The sequence below is a fragment of the Chrysochloris asiatica genome, unplaced genomic scaffold, assembly GCF_000296735.1.
Source record: "Chrysochloris asiatica unplaced genomic scaffold, ChrAsi1.0 scaffold00072, whole genome shotgun sequence".
NCBI classification, from domain to species: domain Eukaryota; kingdom Metazoa; phylum Chordata; class Mammalia; order Afrosoricida; family Chrysochloridae; genus Chrysochloris; species Chrysochloris asiatica.
In genome coordinates, this window is record NW_006408590.1 from 9,628,084 (window position 1) to 9,651,705 (window position 23,622).

The 23,622-nt window shown below is 42.2% G+C and overlaps 1 protein-coding gene across 1 annotated transcript in view; it reads left to right on the top strand.

Annotated features, from left to right (window-relative positions):
• KIAA1549L (KIAA1549-like ortholog) overlaps positions 1 to 23,622 on the top strand; it is a 136,479-nt gene that overhangs the window by 61,494 nt on the left and 51,363 nt on the right. Inside the window, 3 exon segments of the mRNA XM_006864909.1 lie at positions 4,584 to 4,774; positions 9,255 to 9,382; positions 19,118 to 19,296. Of these exon segments, the coding sequence (XP_006864971.1) occupies positions 4,584 to 4,774; positions 9,255 to 9,382; positions 19,118 to 19,296 (498 nt within the window).

Below are 23,622 nucleotides of genomic sequence, written 5' to 3' on the forward strand. Positions count from 1 at the left end.
CAGTGTTGGAGGAGCAGAGCACTGCCCGCATCACTCCTCACAACGTGTGTGTGTGTGTGTGTGTGTGTGTGTGTGAGAGAGAGAGAGAGAGAGAGAGAGAAAGAAAGAGAAGAATTCAATGAATGCCCAGGGGATGGGGCTGAATGAGAAAGTTAGCCATCGCCACCAATCTGTAGACTAGAAGGAGGGTCCCAGGGACATCACTGTGTCTTTAGAATGCAGGCTACAGTGACAGAAGACAGATATCCTGGGATGTTAATTTAACAGGTTAAGCAGAGGAGATGAGTGTGCTTTGGTGTGAGACTAGGGCGTGGATGCCTGCACCCTTCTTCAGAGACAAGGTACTATGGACATGACCCTGTGGCCATTGTTGTCAACGAGGCTTCTGAGGTAAAATGTTGAGAAAATGATCCATGCAGGAGGGCCAGGAACCATGCCTTTTCTCCACATTTCTTCTACTTTACATCTGTGTCCTATCAGCGGATTTATGGCCTTTTCCTAGTTCTTCCCTTCATACAATTAAAGAGAACGTGGCATCTGGGAGAGGTGACTTTAAGAGAAAGTAACTGGGATCAGAGCCTGATGGAGGATGAAGCATGGAGGGCCTGCAAGTATTGGCTTGAAAAGCTGCTTGGGACAGTCACCCCCCATCCCCCCAGGACAGCCAACTGTTTCTTCTCTCCTTTACACTATTTGTATGACCTTAGGCAAGTCATTTTACCTTATTGTGCCTCAATTTTCCCATCTGTAAAGTGGAGGTGGACTCCTGGTGTGGCACTGTAGGATCAGCACTGGACTGCAGTCATAAGGTTGGCAGTTCAAATCTACCAGCTGCTCCTAGGAAACCCAATACAGGGTCGCTATGAGTCATAATAGACTTGATGGCACTTAACAACAACAAAGTGGAGGTGATAATAGTACTCACTTATAGATTGTCATGAGGATTTCATTATTATCTGTAAATTGCTTTAAACTTTGGCACATAATAAATATGATATGCAAGATGCAAATTGGCCTATTTGAGTGCACATGCCTCTTTGTTTTAGAGGTTTGGGAAATCTATCTACCTTTGCAATTACTGGACGATTTTTTGATTTGATAATTTTATAAAATCCCACTGAAGTAACTATAGATATGTTTTTTTGTTTGTTTGTTTCACTATTGCTGACAGTTACCAGTGTGCAGTCAGTGGAAATTAATTCATCTCAAGGAGTTTTCAAGTTGAAGGTTGAAAGGTCACTGCCCTGGGAGTCCAAAAACTGACCATGTAACTGTATGATCTTGGGCAAGCTCCTGAAGCTCTCTGAACTTCTGTTTTCTTATCTGTGAAAGAAAGATGGCAATATCTTTCCTGCTTATGTCCTATGGTTGCTGTGAGGACAAAATGAGGTGTCACTGTTTTGTGGGCCTTGGGTACCAAATACATGCAGTGATTGGTTATTTTCATTAACCAAATACAATGGCCACTGTTTAAGCTTGTCATCCCTTAATCTCTCTCTCTCTCTCTCTCTCTCTCTGCTTACCCATCATCACTAACCTAGATACCTGAAGTGCTCACCAGATAAATCCAACCCTCTGTGAAGGGTAAGGAGTCAAATGGAGAGAGAGAGTGTGTGCAGAGTGATGAGGAGAAAGAACCACAGCTAGCGAGTAGCCATCAATGGGAGCTGGGAAAGCCTTGTTGCCATTGGAGACATTCATTGCCTCACTACAGGCCAGAAGTCTCAATAGGAGCTCCCCACCCAAGATGGCCAACTGCCAAAGGAAAGGAGGGGTTGAGAGAAGAGTCATAAAGCCATGGTTAGATGCTCAGGTTTTGAGTAGTGGGCTTAAATATATAATAAAATAAGTACTTGGTTTAAATCTTGGTTCCACAGCAGAGGAACTGTGTAAACTTAGATAAATTACTTAACCTCAAGAAGCCTGTTTCTTCATCTATAAAATAGGGATTCATACAGAAAACAACAAATACTGGCAAGGGTGTAGAGAGACGGTAACACTCAGACCTTGCTGGTGAGATTGAGAAATGGAGCAATCAAATAATATCATAATAAGCAATCTTTGTGAACTACCCACCTACCAAACTCACTGCCACTGAGTCAACTTTGACTCATAGCAACCCCATGTAGGGTTTCTGAGGCTGTAAATCTTTACAGGAGCAGAAAACCTCATCTTTCTCCCTTAAACTACAGTGAGAATTGAATGACGTAATTCATGTATTGGTTAGTACTGTACTGGTAATCTCAAATTAGGCCCAAACTGTGAGCCCTTTGAGGGTAGGAGATATTTGTTTATCACCTTTATTCATTTTTATGTCTTTAGCAACAAATATAATGCTCATAACTGTTGTTGGAATGGAAGTGAATTACAACATGGGGCACATATTGTGAATGGCTTTGAAGGCTTTGCTAAAGAGTTGGGGTGCCATCGAACATTGTTCAGGAGAGAGCTACATAAGCAGACATGTAAATCTGGAAAGATGAATAGAAACAACAAGACCAGGACAGGAAACAATGAACTGTGGAGACAAAAGGTCAGCTCCAAGAAACATTTCTGAAGTTGAATCCATTGGTTACCAATTAGTTGTGGGAGGAACAGGCAATTCAGTATTCTAGGGACATTATCAAGTCATCCAAAGGCCCCAACGTAGGAGAGAGAAAAGAACAGGCATTTGCTTCCCTTAGCAAAACACTATTTCAGAAACATATCCCAGATGCTGGTATCAGAATGCAGTGACTTCACATGGATTAGTGTGACTGTCTCAGAGGGGAGGAATTGTGACCACACTTCCCAGAGTTTGTTCCCCCAGGGAATTGGAGCAACCATCCATGGCAATGCTACAAAACGGAACAAAACAAAACTAAAAACAACCATCAAGCCGGTTGTCACTGAGTCGATTCTGATTCACAGCAACCCCACATGTTGCTCCACAGAATTTCAAAAGCAGATCACCAAGACTTCCTTCCAAGGTTCCTTTGGGTGGACTTGAACCTCCAACATTTTGGGTAGCAGTCAAGGGCATTAACAATTTGCACCACCCAAGGATTCCATGGCAGAGCTGGAGGCACCAGAAAGTAAGGAAACTTGGATAGATTTAGCAATAAAACTCCATCTTGTTCTGAGACACAGTGGTAAGATTTGATGGGTTGGGCCATGTCCTAGATTTCATATATCTGGAGTCTCCCTACATTTCCGAACGGAATTAGATGCTGCAGGAAGAGCTTCTGATCATCTCCAGTTCTGGTCAAATTCAAATGATGAAGGGCAAGTTTCATCCCCAAGTCTTCTCAAAGAGAATTACTGATGTCCTTTTCAAATGCAAATAACAATACTAATATTGATTGAGCTCTTACTATGTGCCACTCAGCTAAATACTGAGTATGAATTAACTTATTTGCTCCTCAAAGGAACCTTGAGGGTGGTTAAGTATCACTCTCTGAGACACATACACATTGGATCATGCTTATACCATATGATCCCCATTTTTCAGATAGACAAATGGATGCTCAGAGGATTTCAGTAAATGTACTCAAGGTCACACAGCTAACAGGTGGTAGAACCAGGATTTGGACCCAGGCAATCTGTTTTTGGAGCTACTGCTCTTAAACGACACACTGTTCTGCTTCAAACTTGTATTGTGCTGCTTTGGAGTATGAAGAGAGTTGTAACACTCCCAGGAATTGCTTAAACATGCCTCTTGGTTTTTCATTACCCCATTAATAGATGTCTGTTGGGTTTTGCTCACAGCTGCCCTATTCATTAGGGATTTAAGACACTGTATAATAAAAGCCTTGCTAATTTCCTAGTAATGAGTTAAAGGAGAGCCAGCCTGCTTAAGGGAGAAGTCTGGATTAAAAAGTGATTCCATACATTCCGTTGTATTATTAATGATTGCACTGCCTCACATTTTGTAGCCCATTTCTCTCTGTTTCCATATCTGCAATCCCCTTTAATACCCAAGCGTGGTGGAGATAGAGCAGGTAGAGTTGTCTTCATTTTTCAGATGAGATCATTGATGTTCCGGTAGCTCAAGTGGCTTGACAAAGCCACACACCTGTTATTACATATAACCTTACATGAGAGCTGAGTTTAAGGATGGTGCAATACTTCTAGGCAGGAGGCTCTGCAGGACCTGCTTTAGCACATCAATTAAAGGTGTTTCTAATTAGCAGTCAAGTGTGGCAACAATTGTGAGGTTGGCTCAGGACAGGGCAGTGTTTCATTCTGTTGTGCATAGGATCGCTGTGAGTTTGTATCAACTTGATGGCACCTAACAACAACATTGACTTAAAATTAATGGTCTAAGATCCTTGAAATAAGTTTGTTCTTGCACATATATGCGCATCTTTCTTACACTAGTCATTTGAGCAACTTTCATCTATAGCGATTCTGTAGCTAGGTGCAGTTAACACGGATTCTGGTGTTGCAAAGCAGAAAAAATGATGGGGATTTGAGTTAACTCTCGTTTATTGGGACACTAAGTGTGGTCCAATTACATGTACTTCCCTGCCTGTCTTCTCCAAGTCTTCATTAGAGTCACACTTTGCTAGAAACATGATTGCAAACTGGTTTCCTCTTTGCAGCCAGTGCAAGGCTTTGATTATGCCAAGCAGCACCTCGGCCAGCAAGGGGCAGATGAGGAGGTCATCCCTGTGACTCAGGAAACAGTGGTCCTTCCACTCCCTATTAGAGATGCTCCTACCTCTCAGGAAAGAGACCTCGCTCAGGACGGAAGCACCATCAAGACTGCCAAATCCACAGAGACCAGAAAGAGGTAAGATAGAGCCAACTTTTGCCTGTCCATATCAGCAAAAGAAATATTACTGATGGCCAGAGAGACTGAAGCCCTCATGTTAGTTCCAGGGCTTCCAACAGGTTCATTTAGGGTAGAGCCCCCTGCTGAGAATTTGCATTTCTACCCTAGATATGTAGTTGTTGTTGTTAAGTGCCACTGAGTCAGTTACATTTTAACATAAGAATATATACACTTAAGAATCACCTACGGAGCGTGTTAAAATCTGGATTCTGATTCAGTATATCTGGGGTGGCAATACAAATTCTGAGTAAGGGGTCAAACAAGAATGAATCAATTTAAAGCCCTGGTTAGCTGTGCTGTTTTTTTTAGTATGTCATCCCCTTCATGTAACTGCCAGATTACATCATTATATAACTGCCCAACCCTCTGAGAAGCATGGCCCAGCTAAACTGAAACCTTAACCATCGCAATCAGCATTACTCTTGCCTCACACCTTGGCGTTTCTTCCTGCCAGATATGTATAGTTAATGCTCAGGATAATCAGATAGTGGATTTGTCACTGTTATCATAAATGCGAAATATCAGATAATGAGATCGTTGGTAAGTGAGGAGTAGGTGCATAACAAATTTGGCCTTAATGTCAAACTTAAATATTTTCATTGATCTTAAAATCAATGCCTTTGATCCACCGAAGCTGTATTTCATCTGGCACTGTCTCAATAAAAATCCATTGTCATCAAGTTGATTGCAACTCGTAGTGACCCTCTAGGACAGAGCAGAACTGCCCTGAGGCTTTTCCCATGGCCTTATAATCTTTACAGAGGCCCACTGTCACAGCGTTCTCCCACTGAACAGCCAGTGAGTTTGAATGACTGACCTTTGGGTAGCAGTCAAGTGCTTAACCACTGCACCACCAGGGCTCCTAATATGTCAACTGAGTATATGGTTTCAGTTCAACAGTCAGTTGTTTTTATTGTGAACAGAGTACTTTGACAGGCACTTGAAAGGCTCCAAAAATTAATAAGCCTTAGGGGTCCTGGTGTGGCGCTGACAATAAAGCACTGGACACAAGGTCAGCTTGAACTGTGAAGTCAGTGGTTCAAACCCACCAGCCACTCCTCAGAAATACTATGCAGTGTCACTATGAGTCAGAACCGACTCAACAGCATTTTACAATTTTTATAACAACAGTCTCTGTTACCAGTAGTAGGATAATTGGAAAAAGGATAGTAGCAATAGTTGCAGAACATAGTGAATGTGTGTCATCAGTGGCACTGAATTTACATGTAAAAAACTGTTGAATTGGCTAATGTTTTGCTGTATATTTGTCCACACACACACACACAAAAAATTAATAAGCTTGATTCCCAACCCCAAGAATCCCATGACTGCAGAAACATAGAAAGAAATAGCCAGGAAACCAAGTAAGATGAGTGGGTTCCCACTTTGGAGTCTGAACAAAGTGTTGTATACTTCTGACCAGGAAAGACTTTGAGGAGGATTAGATGTCAGTTGGCTGGGAGAGGTAATGTTACACAGGTCTGAGAGATGTGGGAGAGGAGGGGACAAGCATGCTGACTTCACTGGTAAATGTTCTCAGGATTGGGACGTAGTGAAGGATGAACCTTGAAGATAGGTTGTTGTTGTTGTTGTTGTATGCTGTGGAGTCGGTTCCGACTCATAGCGACCCTGCACAGGGTTTCCGAGGTTGTAAATCTTTACGGGAGCAGAAAGCCTCATCTTTGTCCCGCAGAACAGCTGGTAGTTTCGAACTGCTGACATTACAGTTCGCAGCCTGATTCATAACAACTACAATACTAGAGCTCCTTCAAAGATAGGTTAGGAGCATCGTAACTACCAGGCTAAGGAGTTTGACCTTTCTTTTCTAGGCAGTGGGGTGTTGCTGAAAGTTCTCGAGGCATGCAGTGATGTCACATGTGTCTTTTAGAAAAGACTGGTCTAGTGGCACCACAGATAAGTGCTTGGCCACTAATCGAAATTTGAGCAGTTTGAATGCACTTATTAGATCCACAGAAAAAAGATATGGCACTCTGGTCCTATGAACCTGGCAGCCTGGGTGTGATGCTGTAGGATAAGCACTCAACCGCAAGGTCGGTTTGAACAGCAAGGTTAGTGGTTCAGATTCACTATGAGTCGGAATCAACTCAATTGCACTTAACAACAACAACAAGGAGAGCCCATGGAATAGTTATACTCTGTCACGTGGGGTCCCTAGGAGTCGAAAACAACTCGACAGCATCTAAAACCAACAACTGTAGTGGCAATGTGGATGACAGATGAGAGAAGTTAGATTAGAGACTAAGGAATTCATTAGGAAGACTGCCCTAAAATGAAGTGATGAACCCTACAGCAGGCTCAGTTCCCTAAGCCAATACCCCCGGCCAGGTCCCTTGGCTGAGACACCTGAAGGCTGGAAGAGCTACTTTTCTCTCTCTTTTTTTTTCCTTCCTGTCACCTAACAGATATTTATTGATTGTCTGCTCTTCACCAGACAGTGGGGTATTACAGTGACCAAAATAATGTTCCTGCTCCCATAGAGAGTATAGTTTGGTGGGAAGTGAGTCACAATAAACAAAGAAATAGATAGAGAGTAGTGTAGTGGGTCCAGCCGTGGCACTGTGAGTTAATGTGCTGGACTGCAACATCAGTTTGAATCGCAAGGTTCAAACTCACCAGCTGCTCATCAAAAACCCTGTATAGGGTTGCTATGGGTTGCAACCAACTCAACGGCTCTTAACAACAACAAGTGTAGTGGGTGATGAGTGCAAAGAAGAAAAGTCAGAGGACAATAGGGAACAGAGAGCTGGAGAAGGGGCATGTTGCTGTGTTGGGTAGGAAGTCACGGAAGGTCTCTCTGATGAAGTGACATTTGAGAAAGACTCAGTTGAAATGAAGTGTAAGTCATGAGGCTATCTGTAGGAAGAGTGTACCAAGCAGGTGGCATAGTATATGCAGAGCCTAGAGGAGGGAACGTCCAGATAAGCTTATAGAAGAGCATGAAGGCTGGCATGAAATAGGAAGGGAGTTCGAAGGGATGAGTCCGCGAAGCAGAGGTCACATCACATCAGACTTTACACACCAAAGTTGTTGTTAAGTGCTGTCAAGTCAGTTCCAACTCAAAACAACCCTGTATAGGGCTTCTGAGGAGCAGTTAGTGGGCTTGAACCACCTACCCTGGGGTTAGCAGTCCAATGCTTATCCTACAACACCACATTGTTACATTTTTAAGTTGTTATTAAGTGCCGTTGAGTCTGTTCTAACTCATAGTGACCCTGTATAGGTTTTCTGAGGAGCAGCTCGTGGGTATGAACAACTGACCATGTGATTATCAGTTCAGTGCTTATCCTACAGTGCCACATCAACGGGGAAGCTCTGACTGTGTAGGGAGATCCCTTCCCTGCAGGGGACGCCATGGCTCCCAGTGCTAATTTGATACTTCCCAATGCTGCCCTGGACAAACCACCTCACCATCGTCAGTTTCACATCTCTCATTACTAAACACAGTGACAATCACCAAGTCAGAGAATTGTACACTCAGCCCAGTCCTTGGTACATAGTAGGTATTACTGACAGGGAGCTCTTGCAGAGCATGGCATGTTGTTTTAGCACCCTTATGTGCCACATGCCTGGCACAGAGTGGCGGTAGTGGTTGTGTGTCGCTGAGTCGGTTTCTACTCATAACCATATGTAAAGTGTTCCTGAGGCTGTAAATCTTTATGGTAGCAGAAAGCCTCATCTTTCTCCAGAGGAACAACTGGTAGATTTGAACTACCGACCTTGCAGTTAGCAGACCAGCTCATAATCCACTATGCTACCATGGTTCCTTTGGCACAGAGGAGGTGCATACAGAGTATTTCCTGACTGGATGATTGGCTCAAATTGGTAGTCTCAGAATATAAGAGGTTTTTACCCATCAGTTGCCACAGTTAAAAGGGTGAGTGTGTGGGGGTCTGTGTGTCCCCATACAGATGTGTACGAGAAAGAGAGAAAAGAGAGATAGAGAAGAAATCACTGGTGGGGTAACTTTAGCATTAGCAGTCAAAGTATATGTTATAAAGAGAGTGACTCGAGAGAACCATATTTTATGCACATCCCTGAAGATACCCACGGTAATTCAGACATCCTGCAATATTATCCAAAGTGCTGTGTCTTAAAAAGAAAGCATGCTGTACAAACAGCCATCACCACCATTTCCACAGACACTGGGGGGTTCATGAAAAAGAGATGTACGCGGGGAACTTCTCTACAAAGCTGAACACTAGCAAATGCACTTTAGAACAGCCAGCTGCTTAACCCATGCTGTACAGCAGGTTGTTGTTGTTGTTTGAATGTTTCCTTCCTCCATGTCATTTCTTCTTTGTGGAGAAAACCAGAATGAAAGGCTACAGACACAAACTGTGCAAATAAAATAACCTTGAGAATAGGCTGCGCCAGTCAAAACTTACACGGTCTCCCCTGTTGCTATGGTTACCTCCAGCAGGTCTCCCAGTGAGAACGGCTCTGTCATCAGCAACGAATCAGGAAAGCCCAGCTCTGGGAGGCGCTCGCCCCAGAATGTAATGGTACAGCAGAAAGTGACAAAGGAGGAGGCAAGGAAGAGAAATGGTGAGATGCTGCCCCTGCCAAGCACCGCCCCCCGCCCCGCCCCCACCTCACACATGCATACACGCGAACTCCCGCTCACATAACTGTATTTTAACCCTCGCTCTGCCCTAGTCTGACCCTCAAGGGCCAGGATGCTCACTTTATCCCCTTCCTCTGAATTCTTTTACCTCTCTGCACCCTGTTCTCTCAGAATTGTATGTGCCTTAGAAAACCGCTACGCAGAACAAATTGATATTTACATCGAGATTTTTCCAATTCTTGAGTGACCTGGTGTGATTTCTAGTACCCACTAAGGTTGGACAGGTCTCTGAAATGCTGCTTATCTTGGAGACTCCCCTCATTTTCTTGCCCTGATTCCCATGATAAGTTTCAGGGGTTTGGTCTACACCAGGGAGTCCAGATATTGCTAATCCATCTATCCCAGAGAAAAACCAACAAAAGAACAAATCTGTCACCATAAAAATCAGTCTCATGCTTCTGCTTTTATTTTACAGGGAAACTTAATTGTTTAGTTTCTCTTTATCACAAATCACTGATTGGTTTCTCCTCTCTATAAAGGATTGATGTTTGATTGTTTACTAGTCCTCCCAGCTCCCTGGCAATGCAGAGCACATCTGCAGGCCATCTTGTTACTTTGGTCTCCACATGGCCCCAGGTTTGTTCTGACCCTCTCCACATGGTCCTTGTATGTGTGATGTTGAAACTGCAGCTGTGGCTTTCTGGAGCCCAGATTTAAAGTGCCTGCCACTCCGAGCAGAAAAAAATTCCTTTTGGATGCCAAAGGGTTGTCAGTGGGGCTCTACAGAAATGCCAGGTGGAAAGTCCAGGAATCTGGCATTGTGGTTACTTGTGCCTCCCTTTTATTTTATTTCTTAATGTATCATGATTTAAGTGAAAGTTTACAGAGCAAATTCCTTGCCCATTCAGCAATTTATACACATTTTGTTACCTGGCATTGGTTGCCAGCCCCACAGGGTAACAGCACTTATTCCACTTCCTCCTTGCGTTTCCCATTTCTGTTTGTCCCTTCTGCCTTCTGAGCTTTTCTCCTTGGGCAAATGCTACCCTTTTGATCTGTGTGGTTGATCTGAGCCTGTGCTTCCCTTCAAAAGGAATTCGATGAAGAGTGGTTCAGAGACTCTCTTGAAACTAATGTCAGAATATCTTCTTGGTTTCAAGTGTTCCTTTTTCTAACCAAAAAAAGAGAGAAAGAAACACAGAGAAAGGAAGACTGACACATGGATTTATACTCTGTGGTGAAAATGTGTACTCTCTTCCCACTTACTGTATCATATTGTTGAAACTGTCATGTCGATTTAGTCCTCGAATTTTTTTTCTTCCCTGAATTCCCCGTGTCTGTGATGGAGAGACAGAACTTTCCTTGTCCGAGTTAAGGTATGATATGTGGAATTTTCCTAGAATAGCTACCCAATCTGGGACCACTTAAGAGCGTGCCCCATCAGCTTCTAATTGAGCAGGCACGCAGAAAGTAAGAGTTGCTCTAGAGCTTGTGAGGAAGGAATTCTCGTAGCATAGTGGTTACGTGTCAGCCTGCTAATGTCATGGTCAACAGTCCAAAACTACCAGCGATTCCATGGAAGAAACATGAGTTTTTCTGCTTCTGCAAAGATTTACAGCCTCAGAAACCCTATACATGGTCACTGTGAGTTGGAACTGACTCCATGGCACATAACCACCACCACCATCACCACCAACAGAGCTTGTGAGGAGGGGTATGAATTTAGCAACTTTCCTACCTTTTCTCTAGAGGGAGGTAGTAAGAGAGATAGAAGTGGGCTGGTACCAGAAGCCACAGGGCAGGTTGTTTTCACTAGGGCCATTGCCACCAAGCCAAGATGATGCCAGCCCTCCGCTGTCCTCCTAGTTCCTCTCCTCCCCTGCCTTCCTCTCCTTTCTGTCTTTATATACTTCTAGGAAGTATTTAAAGAAGTTTGTAGGTGGTGCAAATGGTTAACACACTCTGCTACTAATAGAAAGGCTGACAGTTCAGGTCTACCCAGAGACACCTCAGAAGAAAGGCCTGACAATCAACTTCTGGAAAATCAGTCATTGAAAACCCTATGGAGCACATTTCTACACTGAATCACATGGGGCCTCCATGAGTTGGAATCAAATTCACAGCAACTCGTTTTGGTTGTAGAAATACAGAAAGTAAAAACCTATTCTCTCCCAGATACCCCATTCGCCAATGACCTTGAATAATTAAGTGTGTGTCTCTTTCAGACCTTTTTCGGTGCATATGACAACACACACGTATCTTTGTGTTTGGTTGTACTGCTTTGTTTTATGTGATAAAATGGGATCACTGTGCATGTTGTTCTTTGCCCTTTTATTGTGCTTAAAAATGTGCTATGGACAGACTCTTCTGTCAATAAGGACATGTCTAAAAACCGATGCCTTTCCTCCTCCCCTTCATTTAATCCTCAGAGGAAGCAGACACCAAGCCAGCTCCAAACACCAGCATTCCTCGCCCCCCACACATACACACTCGCCCGCGCTTACCGAACACTGATCTAGTCTAAATGTTCTTGCTGACTTTCGTCATTCTCGTTCGTCTGCCCCCTCTGCCTGCCTCCCTGTTCTGTTAGTTCACTTTGATTATATAAGTATCACAACAGATGGACGTATAGAGAAAATGCCATCACTGTATCGTTTAAGGTTTTTGTTTTCTTTTAAAGCTATCTTTTCTCCAGATATAAAGTGCTTAGTTGCATTTCTTTTTTTTTTTTTTTTTCTTCCAAAAGTATACTCCATTTATTTTCAGGGTTGGTTGTGTCTATTTCACCACAAGTTTTCATTCAGTGAGGTTTAGTGTTGAAATTTTCCAATAGAAATGGTAAGACCAGACCACAGAATGGAAAACACAACAGAGACAGAAACATGCCAGATCTCTGGGACAGACCTTCCGAGAAGGTCCTTCCTTTCCATTGAGGGACTCCATTTTATCATAAAACTAGGTCTACTTCTAGCCAAGAGACTCAATAGTGTATTGTATTGGGTTAGAAGATAAACTCAAAGGAGGGAGGGAAGAGGGAAGAAACAAGAATTGAATGGAAACATGGAAAAAGTAAAAGATACGTTTTCATCTCATTTTACAAAAGTATTGGTGACTTTGTTGTATGAATGTGGCTTCTAAAACGAGATTATCCTCTGTTGATCTGGAACTTTCGAGTACTGTTTTCTTATGGTGTTATATGCATTCTAGTGCCCATTCTTACAGTTGTTGTTGTTGTTAAGTGCTGTTGAGTCAATTCTGACCCATAGGGCCCCTGTACAGTGCTTCCAAGGAGTGACTAGTGAGTTTGAACCACCCACCTTGTAGTTCATACCAACTTTGCAGTCTAATGCATTAACCCGTAACACCACACCAGGACTCCATTCTTAGGCTAAGTATAATTAATAAATGTTAATGTACCACACCATGATTCTGAAACTCCTATTTTCCAAAAGGTTTCTTGTATCTGTTGCCTCCAATTGTCTTCTTTTATGAAAATCAGAACTTTAAAAGGAAATGATACTTACCCTGCTAGCAACATGGTTGGTATGGTTCTTTCTAGAAGCTCAATGACTATTAGTCAGAGCTTCAAGGCAATTTTAGGGTCTGTTTCATGATGATGTTTAAATACAGCTATGAAAGATTCATGTGAAAGCTGGGATTTTGAAAACAAAACAATGTAGTGTTTTTTGAACCAAATATAGACACTTGAACTTCTGAGTTGAAACTAGTATCACCAAACAAAGAGTCTTTTCCAAGAGAAAATGAGAAATAAATTCAAGATGATCACATAATGTATGTATTTGCGTTTCTAGTCATTTAAGGCAAACTAACTCCCTAGACTCTTTATGTCACTAAGAGATTTCACAGTCAGGGCTCAACATCGAACTAGGCCTTCTCTTCCAGTAGTGTTGGGACAGGTGGCTCAAGGGGAGGACAAGAATTAGAGATCTTAGAAGATAGATTACTGCTTTCTCTTTGATTAAGGAATAAAAAATTTGTCAGAGATAGCTCAAAAACAGTTCCAGCATTTTTTAACTTTTTATTTTTTTGCTTTTCCAGAGAAGCGCAGCCTGATTTATTATCTGATCAACAACATTAGAGGGCAGTTAAGCTAATTATAGATGATTTGTCTTTGAACTTGAATGAAAATTTCAGAACAAAAGAGCATGGGTTGTTTAAAAAGCATTTGCTATCTCAAGTGGGAGGCCTCACCCTGTGCCAACTCAAACAGGAAGAAACGAAGTTTGCTTTCCTGAAGTTTGCCTACGTAAAGCTTAATTTATTGACGTTAGAACCAGCTACGCAAGTAGAACAGAACTCAGAAGGTCAAGTGTCTGTGAGACAGTTGTTGAGTTTCATTTAATGTGATGATGGCTGGTGTTTTAGGGCACTTCCTCGGTTTAACCACGGCCCTTTCCTTCACAGTCTCCAATGCCCTTTTCTTTGTTGTTGTTCTTGTTAACTTCTATCAAGTCAGTTCCAACTCACAGTGACCCTATGTACAACAGAACGCAACACCGTCCAATCCTGCGCCATCCTCACAATTGCTGCTACGCTTGAGCCCATTGTTTCAGCCACTATGCCAATCCATCTTGCTGGGGGTCTCCCTCTTTTTCACTGTCCCTCTACTTTACTAAGCATGATGTCATTCTTCAGGGACTTGTCCCTCCCGATAATATGTCCCAAAGTATGAGAAACAAAGTCTGGTCAACTTAACTTCTAAGGAGCATTCTGGATGTACTTCTTCCAATAGAAATTTGTTTGTTCTTCTGACAGTCTATGGTACTTTTAATATTCGTCTCCAACACCATAGCTGAAATACATCAACTCTTCTATGGTCTTCCTTATTTATTGTACAACTTTTACATGTATATGAGGCTATTGAAAATACCATGGCTTAGGTTAGGCGTGCCTTAGTGCCTAAAAGTAATCTCTTTGCTCTTCAACACTTTAAAGAGGTCTTGTGCAGCAGATGTGCCTAATGTAATACGTCACTTGATTTCCTGACTTCTTCTTCCCTGAGTGTTGATAGTGGATCCGAGAAAAATTAAGTCTTTGACAACATCAATATTTTTTCCACTTATCTTGATGCTATTTATTGGTTCAGCAGTGAGGATTTTTGTTTTCTTTGCACTGAGGTACAACCCATACCAAAGGATGTGGTCTTTGATCTTCATCAGTAAGTATTTAAAGTCCTCTTCACTTTCAGCAAGCAAAGCTGTAGCATCTACATGTCGCAGATTGTTAGTCTTTCTCTAATCCTGATGCCACATTCTTCTTCATACAATCTCAGATTATTTGCTCAGCATACAGATTGAATGAATATGGTGGAAAAAATTCAGCCTTGGTGCACACCTTTCCTGATATTAAACCATTCAGTGCCCCCTTGCTCTGTCTGAACAACTGTTCCTCATGAGCATGATTAAATGTTCCAGAATACATATTCTCCTCAATGTTGTCCATAGCTCATCATGATTCACACAGTTGAAAGTCTTGGCATAGTGAATAAAGCACAGGTAAGTTTCTTACTGGCATTCTCTGCTTTCAGCCAAGATCCATTTGATGTCAGCAAAGATATCTCTCATTCTATGTCCCTTTTCTTTAGAAATCAATTATGCATTAAAAATTCCCAGGAATCTTTTATACTCACACAACACTTCAATATACTCATGCATTAATGGAGTCCTGGTATGGCACTGTAGGTTAAGCACTGGACTGCGAACCACAAGGTTGGTGGTTCAAGCCACCAACTGTGAGTTGGAACTGATTCAACAGCACTTAAGAACAGCAACAATGTTTTAGTATTTATTCTTATGTTTTTTATGTACTGATTCCAGAAATCATGTTCTAAGTCCTTTTTTCCTGGAGGGTCACCAAGAGGAATTACTGTGCCAATCTGAATATGACTCTTTTGCAAGAAAGCATGGGAAAGAACTGACGTTTGTCTAGTTCCCCGTATGGCATTTTCCTGACCCACTATGGTTCTGTTTCCCACCTCATCCTATCCATGCAGTGATTACAACCCAGAGCAACAGAAATGCTCCACACCATGTTTCAGCTCTGAACAGTTTAGTGATGTCATGACTTTAACTTTTATATGTTTAGCCTGTTCTGTGTGCACTAACAACATCTTCTTTTCCAGTTTCAAACAGTTGACTTATGCATTCATTCAACACACTCTAGTTGAAAGCTATCTCTATTTGAAATCTTGGTACTGGCACTGGGTATCCGTCTTTTAAGCAGATGGGCAGGCATGGAGCTTATGCCCTGACGGGGGGTGGGGGTGGGGCTGTAAATCATTACAGTTGTTGTCGTTATGTGCCGTGGAGTCGGTTCCGACCCTTAGAGACCCTGAACAGGGTTTCTGAGGCTGTATATCTTTATGGGAGCAGAAAGCCTCATCTTTCCCCCGCGGAGCAGCTGGTAGTTTCAAACTGTTGACCTTGTGGTTCGCAGCCCGATTTGTAACCACTATGCTACCAGAGCAACCCTAAATCATTACAGTGGTATGAAGAAAATAACAGCAGGGTGTGGAGTAGGTTATTTTAGATTGGTGGTCATGGGAGCTTCTCTTTGAAGCTAAGACTTGAAAAATAAGAAGGATCCATACATGTAAGAATCTGAGAAAAGAAGATTCCAAGCAGATGGAGAGTTGATGTAAAAGCTCTGTGATGGAAACAAGGCTGATGTTGTCAAGGACCAGAAGGAAAATGGATAAGGGAGAGAGGTGGGGGGAAGGCCAGCCAGGTGAACAGCACCAGCTCATACTTGAGGCCATGGTAAAGACACTAGGGTTTTTTCTGAGGGTCGTGAAACCTCAGAAAGGTATGAAGCAAAAGAGTAATGTGACTTTTGAGAAGACTGTCAGTTCTGGTGGCTGGTGGGATATGGATTGTTAGGGTAGGGGAACAAGAGTGGAAGCTCAGAGGTGGGAAGCTGTTTAGGAGGGAAATTCATTATTATTTGTTGCTGCCTGACAAGTTACCATAACACTTGTTGTTGGTGGTTTTTACTTTGGTGTCACTGAGTTGATTCCAACATACAGCAACCTATGTGATAAAGTAGAAAACATAGGATTTTCTATGTAATCTTTAGGAGAAAGATCTAGAAAGATCACTAGATCTTTCTCCTGTGGGACTCCTGGATAGGTTTTGATCAGCAGCCAAGCACTTGACCATTGTACCCCAGGTACAATGACTTGTACCTAAAATAACAGTTCTGGGTGGTTCTGGGTCAGGGACTCTCATGAGTGTATTGTCAAGCCGCTGGCCTGGGTTTGTAGTCATCTAAACCTGGAGTTCTGGTGTGGCGCTATGGGTTAATGTGCCAGACTGCAGTCGTTTGAACTGCAAGGTCAGCAGTTCACGCTCACCAGCTGCTCCTACGAAACCCTATACAGGGTTGCTATGGGTCAGAGATGACTTGACGGCACTTCACAACAACAACAACAACAAAAGCTTGACTAGGACTTAGGATGCACTTCCAAAATGACTCACTTATGTGCCTGTTAATAGGAGGCCTCAGTTCCTTGCCTCCTGGACTTCTCATAACAAGGCAGTTGGTGCCCCCCCCCCCCCCCCGCTACCGCCCCAGTAAATGATCCAAGAGAGAGCAAGATAGAACAAGATAGAAGCCACAGTGTCTTCTATTACCTAGCCTTGGAAACAACATGCTGCCATGTCTGTCATTGTGTGTTGGCTGCGCAGGTCAGCCCTATACATTTTGGAAAGGTATGAATATTGGGAGGAAAGAAACCATTTTGGAGGCCATTTTGGAGGTGACTTTTATAGCAATTTTTCAGGTATGAGATCATGGTGGCCAAGCAGGTAGGTAGAGATGCTCAGAAAAACTGTACTCTAAAAACATACATGCATCTGTCAACACATCTGAATAGAGATTTTCCTCTGTAACTGGCCACTTGATGAGCTGCTATTTGCAAATAAGCCCACAGAACTAAAAAATACTCCAAGTATAACGCATGGTCAGGAGTCCTGGTGTGGTGCTGTGGGCTAATGCATCAGACTGTAAAGTCATTTGAACTGCAAGGTTCAAACTCATCAGCTGCTCTTTGGAAACCTTATACAGGGTTGCTGTGGGTCAGAATCGACTCGACAGCACTTCACAACAACACATTGTCAAACTCAGAGGTACTTCGTTCACATCCTAAAGTAACAATTTACTTGGCTTAATTTGACAAATCTTCTGTGATTAACGTAAATGACAAAATGATACAACTATGTGTTTTTCAGTAATTTAAATAACACTCCACAATCTTTTGAGCCCACAAGAGGAACAATCAATACAGTTGTAGTCCGTTCATGTTTTCTATAACACCTATTTTGCTCCCAAACTGTTTACTAGTTTAGTTGGTTGAACAAGCTTGATTTATCTCTTGCTGAGCCGAGCTCAATAAGCTGTCATTCTTATCATTACTTAATGGGAATATGCTTTAAGAACAAGTAAATCAGCAAGATACCATAGGCCTTAGAACTTCTCCTGTCAGCTTAGTTATGGAAGCAAAAAGCAGACTGACGTGTCTCAGCAATGACAGCAGAATTGGCTGTCAGGGGGAGAATTCATTTAACAGAGCATAGGTAGATATCTCTGGTAGCGTAGTGGTTACGAATCGGGCTGCGAACCTTAAGGTCAGCGGTTCGAAACTACCAGCCACTCCGCGGGAGAAAGATGAGGCTTTCTACTCCCATAAAGATTTACACCCTCGGAAACCCTGTACAGGGTCGCTATGGGTCGGACCCGACTCGATGGCACTTAACAACAACAACAACAAGGTAGATATCACTCTATTTAATTAGGGGAGTTGTCGGTAACTTTAAATCCCTTTCTCTTGGTGCTTATTTCTTAGATCTCTTTTATTTTAGAGAAATGAAAGGAACCAAAACCCAACTCACAGGAGAAGCAGCCTTTAGAAAACAAAGAATGAATTGTCATCGGCGAGTAGTATGACCATCTAACCAGAGAAGACATGTTGCCTTAACAGCATGCAAAAATGGTAGTTTTGGTGGCAGAGATGGAACAGAATGTGTTTATTGTGCTGACTGTCATGTTTTAAATTAACTGCTTTATTTGACCAAATTGCACTTTTCCCACCTTTGGCTCAAATATAGAGAAATTATTTTATTTTTCTTCCTTCCTTCCTTATTCTTCCTTCCTCTTCCTTCTATCCCTCTATCCCTCCCTCCCTACCTTCATCTCTCTCCTCAATTCTTTCTCTTTTGTTTTTAGGGCATATTCTTACAGTTTTGAAAGAGCAGTTTTATTGTTTAAATTCAAACCTTTTGCACTCTTCCAACCCCTCCGTAATGCAGCTGAGCTCTAGCTAGTGTGTTGTTGTTGTTTCTGGAGTATGCTGTCAAGTCAGTTTCAACTCATAGCAACTCCATGTGACTGAGTAGAACTGCCCCGTGGGGTTTTCTTGGCCATAATCTTTACAGTAGCAGATCACCAGTTCTTTCTCCCATGGAGTCCTTGGGTGGGTTCAAACTGTTGTTCTTTCACTCAGCAGCTGAATGTGTAAGTGTTTATACCACCAGGGGTCCTGCAGCCACTGTAGGTCTTAAATCTAAATGAAATTCATGAGTAGTGATGAGCCCTTGGCACTGAAGCAGATACAGTTGTTCTTGAGTAACAACCCAAGTTGTGAGTATTACAGAAATTCTCCCCTAAATCATAAAATCTATGTTTATGTTATGCTTTAGTGCCAGCAAGTGATGAAGAGGAGGGAGCAGTTCTTTTTGACAACTCTGGCAAGGTGGCCACTGATCCCTTTGACTCGTCTTCCGGCTCCGTGCAGCTCATTGCAATAAAGCCCCCTGCGCTCCCTGTGGTCCACCCAGCCTCAGACAGGAGCCAGGAGCCAGCTGTCCTCAATGGTGAGGTAAGGCCCAGAGGTCCCAGTGTGGAAGAGAGTCCAGCCAGGTCACAGAGAAGAAGTACCAGGAGTAGCTGGGTGGAGAATGTGTCTGGCTCAGGGGAATGGATCGGGATACCAGTCACCCAAAAGGAGTTTGTTGGGGAATGTTTTCATAGTACAAGGGTAAGTCCGAGAGTATTAGTACAAAATCACAGAAACCATTATGAAACAAAAATAACACAATGTGAAGCTATTGTTTCTCGACATATCCTCCATCTATGTCACTATACTTCTAAATTGTCTTTCCATCTCTTAATCCTTTCCCCAAAGAAGTCTGCACTCTTCAATTTATGCCATATAAAAAGAGCAATTGTGGCATCCTCAAGGGTCTTAAATCATTGTACTTTTCAATTTCTTTGAGTTTAGGGAACAAAAAGAAGTCTGAAGGGGCAAGATTAGAGCTGTAGAGTGTGGATGGGGTAAGGCTGCCCAACAAAATTCTCTCTTGGAGGGCACACCTTGCTACTTTCAAATAATGAGCAGGCACAGCCTTGTGATGGGGAAATTCCTTGCCACAACTTTCCTGGCCTTCTTATTACAAATGCACTTTTCAGTGTTCTTAAAACTTCTTCTTAATAAGCCCCGTGTTCATCATGTGTCCTTCAAGAAAATCTATGAAGACAACATCTTTGGAATCTCAAAAACTAGACACCATTACCTTCTGAGCTGGCTTCTTTGCCTGAATATAACTAGAATATAACTTCCAGCAGATTCCCTTGGAAGCCATTTATTATGATGAGACTTTTTATTTGAAGGCACTCACTCTAACTAGACTAAGACAAGAATATTACTGGGAGAACTTGTCTGAAGCCATCCACTGATTGCAGAGACATGATTAATATGTTTTGTTTGGAAGAAAACCAGTGTTTTATGTGCATGTATGATCTAGAACCCTAGCAGCAACACTTTTTGACTTAACCCTTGTATTTTCCACCACTGTTAGAAAGCCCAGAGGGAACTTTTCCAAAAACTGTAGTTATGAAGAGAAATAACAGAAGTTCTATGGTCCACCCCCACACACATCCCTTTGCATTTCTTAGTGACATTACCGTCTTGGGCTCCTAGTATTGTAGTAACACCAAGGTTGTTAAGTGCTGTTGAGTCAGTTCTGACCCATAGCGACCCTGTGTAGGGTTTCCAAGGAGCAGCTGGTGAATAACACAAATGGGTGACCTTAAAGAACAGAAATTCGTTTTCTCACAGTTCTGAAGGCTCAAAGTCCAAATCAGGGTCTCAGTGGTGCTGATTGGTTCCTTGTTGGTGGACCTGGGGGTTCCTTGGTCTCTTGGTGTTCCTTGGCTTTAAGAGATCTGTCTGCTCTAGAGTGTGTGTCTTTGTGTCCATACTGCTCTTCTTGTAGCTCAGAAATGATTAGGTTTAGAAGTCACCCCCACTGGGGCATGGCATAATGAACATAACAAAGAAAGCCCTATTTCCTAGTGGAGATTGGAGGAGCCAGAGAAGACTGGTGTCTGAGCTGTAGCCCATGATACAAGCTCTGAAAACAACTTTTACTCCTTTGAACAAACATGAAATAACCCATTGCCTGCTTCCAAGATTCCGTTGTGTATCAACATGTTAATCAACATAGCCAACAGTCTAAAAAAATATGTATAGCATACACGAAAGAGACGATTCCACCAAAGAAAAACAGACAGTAGACAGATGGATCAATAGAGAGATAGAAAATAAATGTGTTAGTAGTTTAGACAGAGAGCAAATGGGGTAAAAAATATCTGCCATTCCTCCACCATCTTCTGCAGCAGAAAGGTCAGTGGGCTAAAATGTTATGAACCTTTAGCAATAACATACATGTGGAAGCTGGTGTGAATATTTACATCACACATGTGTATATGTACACACATACATACTTTCCTATAGTTTTCTCTTTAGTTTTGCTTTTTCTCTAAATAGACATATTTGCTGTTTATTTCATGTGTCTATACCTGCTATTGTTACCTGCAAAAGGTGAGAGATTTTCAGTTTTAAAGTTCTTGCCCCCAGCATCTCAGGAGCTTGCTGCAGGCCTACCTGGGCTGGTAAACACAAGTCAGAGACTTGCCCTCTCTCCCTCATCCAGGCCACTTGTCAAACCTGATTCAGTAAATGCCTCCTATAGCCTGGGCAGAAGGACTGAGCTAGCCTAAATCTCTGTGCCTCCATTTGGCCATCTAGAAGATGAGGCTGCTATGAAAATTCAGAGTTAATCTGTTTAAAGCACTGAGAACAGTACCTGTTGCTGTTGTTGTTGAGTTGGTTCTGACTCATAGCGACCCTCTGTAGGGTTTCCAAGGAGCGGATACCAGGCATACGACAAACACTATACATGTTACTTTCAAGAAATAATTGACCATCTTACTTTATGCCACTTGGCATTGTAACCATGGGGAAACTATATGTCTTCCCAGAGCCACTTACAGCCACACTCTTTCCTTGGGCCCAGTACTGCCACCAGACCCATGATCCCAGTCATTAGAGACCTCTACGGATGATGCTAACATGCTGATAACTGCTTCTGATTAGGACCCTCTGCCCAGTAATAGTCGCCATGACTGGATCCTGTCTTCCCACCTTAATGATGTGGATACCATGGGGACAGTCTCTTGGTCTCTGAATTCAGCCACTCCATTTTTTTTTTCTGACACACCCATCATCCTGTCAGAGAAGGAGAACAAATGAGCATGTTCCTTGACCAGAAACGTTTTAGTAGTTAGAGGAATGGACCTTGCTGACATTTGGATTGGAAAAGAATCCCACGCTGTTCCTTGTAATTGGCTGTGTTGTGGAGCTTCAGGCAGATTGTCTTATAATTTTCTTATTGTTCTTCTCTTATGCGTGGCTGGGTCAAGTGAAGAAATCACAGCTCAGAAACTGTAAACTTATCTTTTGTAAATTACATGAAATTTTTATAAGGTATTTTAAAGAAAACACAATATAAAATACAAAGAAAGTTATAAAATAACAGAGAATAATCACTGTCATTTCACCCACCCCTGCCATGCTCTGCTTTTGTTTTTGCCTATTGTCTTTAAGCCTTTGAGCAAACTGAGGTATATTCTAGAATCCTGTCATATGCTGCAACTTTATGTTTTGTGCCCTAAGCATCTATTGTGTTCCTATAGTCTTTCTGGTTATCGTTTTTAATTACCTAGTGGAGAAGAAAAGGAGCCCTGGTAGCTCAATGGTTAAGTGCTCGACTGCTAACCACAGGTTGGTGGCTCGAACCCACCCAGAGGCTCATCAGGAGAAAGATCCGGTAATCTGCTTCTGTAACTAGCAATTACAGCTATGAAAACCCTATGGAACAGTTCTACTCTGTCCCAGGGGGTCAAGATGAGTCAGAATTGAATTGATGGCATAATTCAGCTGAGAAAGTACAACATTGACTGAAAAACACATCTCCCATTGTTCAGCTCTTTCTATTTTTTTTGGTTTTGTTTTTTTTCTAATTTTGGTTATTGTGACATCCGAGAGCTTATCCTCAAAGCTGACATAGATACTCAGACTCATAGCTCCTCCTAGTTGCATGGATGCTTGGCTGCTGCTGCTGCTGTGTGCACCATTTAGTCAGTTCTAACTCACAGCTACCCTGTATAGGATTTCCAAAGCTCTATATCTTTATAGGAGCAGAAAGCCTCATCCTTCTCCATGGAGTGGCTGGTGGATTTAAATTACTGACCTTGTGGTTAGTAGCCCAACCTACTACACTACTGGGGCTCCTGGCACTTGGCCATCTTGTGACTTGACCAGACCTCAATAGAACACTATACTACCCATGTTGTTGTTGTTGTTATGCGCCGTGGAGTTGGTTCCAACTCATAGCGACCCTGTACAGGGTTTCCGAGGCTGTACATCTTTCCGGGAGCAGAAAGCCTCATCTTTCTTCTGTGGAACAGCTGGTAGTTTCAAACCGCTGACTGTGAGGTTCATAACCATTATGCTCTAAAATTCAACCTAAAATTCAATGTATAGCATTTTAGTTGATTTCTGAGAGGCTACAAGTAACAGGTAATATTTATTGCTGTTAAATATTTAAGTTCATAATAAACAATTTTATGCTTTAAAAAGACAGTATTAAATTCCTCATATAAAATTACCATATAATTACCTTAAAATTCCAGTTATATGGTTTTACTTTATTTCACTGTGTAATTATAAAAATAAAAATACAGTGGGTTGATGATTATTCATACATCATTAAAATAGATGTTTTAATTGTTGTTGTTAATCTCCTTTTCATTGTCATGCCAGTCTTACTTTGATTGAGTCAACTTAACAAGCAACTTAACA